A 1,605-nucleotide genomic window follows, 5' to 3' on the forward strand; every position below is an offset into this window, starting at 1 on the left:
ATGCTTTTGAAACGCAAAACGAAGGCCGCAGCGAGCGCCAAGGCTGTCAGAGCAATCGTGCTTGGTTGTCCAACAAGAGTGCTAAGTTGAATCGGGAAACCTTGCGTTTTGCTCTTTTGCTTCTCCTTGTTGCGACGACTAGTTTCATGCTCATGGCGTGCAAAATACATCAACATGTATCCAACAGCAGCGTGAGTCCTCGCAGGCCCCACCTGATTTCGTCTTGCGGAAGCATAATGCCGTCGGCGCCAAATTTGAAACATATAGTAGGCCCTACAACGCTTTAATGGCTTGTGTCTCTAGCTCGGAGATACACATATTGTCGTGTGGATCTCAACTACATATGAAGCACGTCACCTAAAGACCGACAAAATTTGCCCTCGACTTGGAAGGTATCAAAATTCACGGACGTTATTCCTAGAAGCTAAAAAGCACTGGAATCGATAGATCTGGACAAGAGGAAGCTGGCGTAGTGCTCAGAAACGAAATCGAGTGTGTTATGACGGAGCAGTTGACGTTCTACCACCGTGACCTTAACATAGAAATGTATGGGCTTGGAGCCCTTATTGGCCTCGGGGGTGCACGTCCCTCGTCCGGATATGACCACGGGACGCATCCGGATTGTATTAAATAGCTTGGCTTTTGTATGTACGCTATCCGGTGGTGTAGGTGGTCGTATCCGGACGGTAGGAATGGTCATGTGCACACAGCGATGCCGCCTCCGAGTCGACGTGTGAAGAACGCCCGAGCGATCCCACGGGCTGATGGCCGCTTTGCGCCAAAGGCTGCAGTGATTGAAAGCAGCCCGGGGCTGGAAGACATTGAGGATGACACGACGTTGACGGTGGCGCTCAAGCCATCATGCGTCCCGGCAAGTTCTCGGACGGCCGCGAGCAGCCAATGGTCTTCGAAGCCGGCACGGAGAACGCTGGCCAAGCCAAAGGCATCAAGCAAGTTCTTCTGGAGCGTGGCATCGACGTTGCCGCGCATGGCCTCCGGATGAAGTGCCCGAACGAGAACGTCGATGTCAGCGCCACAGACGAGGTGCTCATGTGCTGCGCGAGGCACTGCGTCGCGTCGCAACCCGACTTCCGCTCCCAGGTATCGCTCTTGGAAGAAACGATCTCCGGTGCAGGTCACCACTGCTTGTTCTTGCCCAAGTTCCACTGCGAGTTGAATCCTATCGAAGCCTACTGGGGGGCAGCCAAGCGCTACGCTCGAGCCAACTGCGACTACTCGTTCGAAGGACTCAAGACTTGCGTGCCAAAGAGCCTCGAAAGCGTCCCGCTGGCGTCGATTCGTAAGTATTTTCGTCGATGCCAACATTTTGTCGAGGCGTACCATTTGGGTTGCGACTACGAGCTGACGAAGTATGCCCACAAGAAGTACAGAAGCCACAGACGCATTCCCGGCTCGATTTTACAAGAAAAAGACGCGATAATTGCCGAAATGAAACAAAAATAGTCGGTTATCCTCGAAAAAGTTGCTTGAGATTGCTTGCTCAAAATTTGGCCGTTTGTCGGTCTTTAGGTGACGTGCTTCATATCATGCACGAAGCAAGCGCTATCCAGCTGTTCTTGCGGTCGCCTCGTTCAGATGTTTCGT

General features: G+C 52.7%; 1 protein-coding gene across 1 annotated transcript; it reads left to right on the forward strand.

Annotated features, from left to right (window-relative positions):
• Positions 1-693: 693 nt before the first annotated feature.
• Positions 694-1,499, forward strand: SDRG_11088 (hypothetical protein). The gene has a single exon (XM_008617111.1). It carries the CDS (start codon positions 862-864, stop codon positions 1,462-1,464), a length of 603 nt encoding a protein of 200 aa, XP_008615333.1. The 5' UTR covers positions 694-861; the 3' UTR covers positions 1,465-1,499.
• Positions 1,500-1,605: the final 106 nt, after the last annotated feature.

The sequence above is a fragment of the Saprolegnia diclina genome (assembly GCF_000281045.1).
Source record: "Saprolegnia diclina VS20 unplaced genomic scaffold supercont1.39, whole genome shotgun sequence".
Lineage (NCBI taxonomy): Eukaryota > Oomycota > Saprolegniomycetes > Saprolegniales > Saprolegniaceae > Saprolegnia > Saprolegnia diclina.

Coding starts and splice junctions, on each gene's coding strand:
- SDRG_11088 (XM_008617111.1), top strand. CDS start 862: ATGCGTCCCGGCAAGTTCTCGGACGGCCGCGAGCAGCCAATGGTCTTC.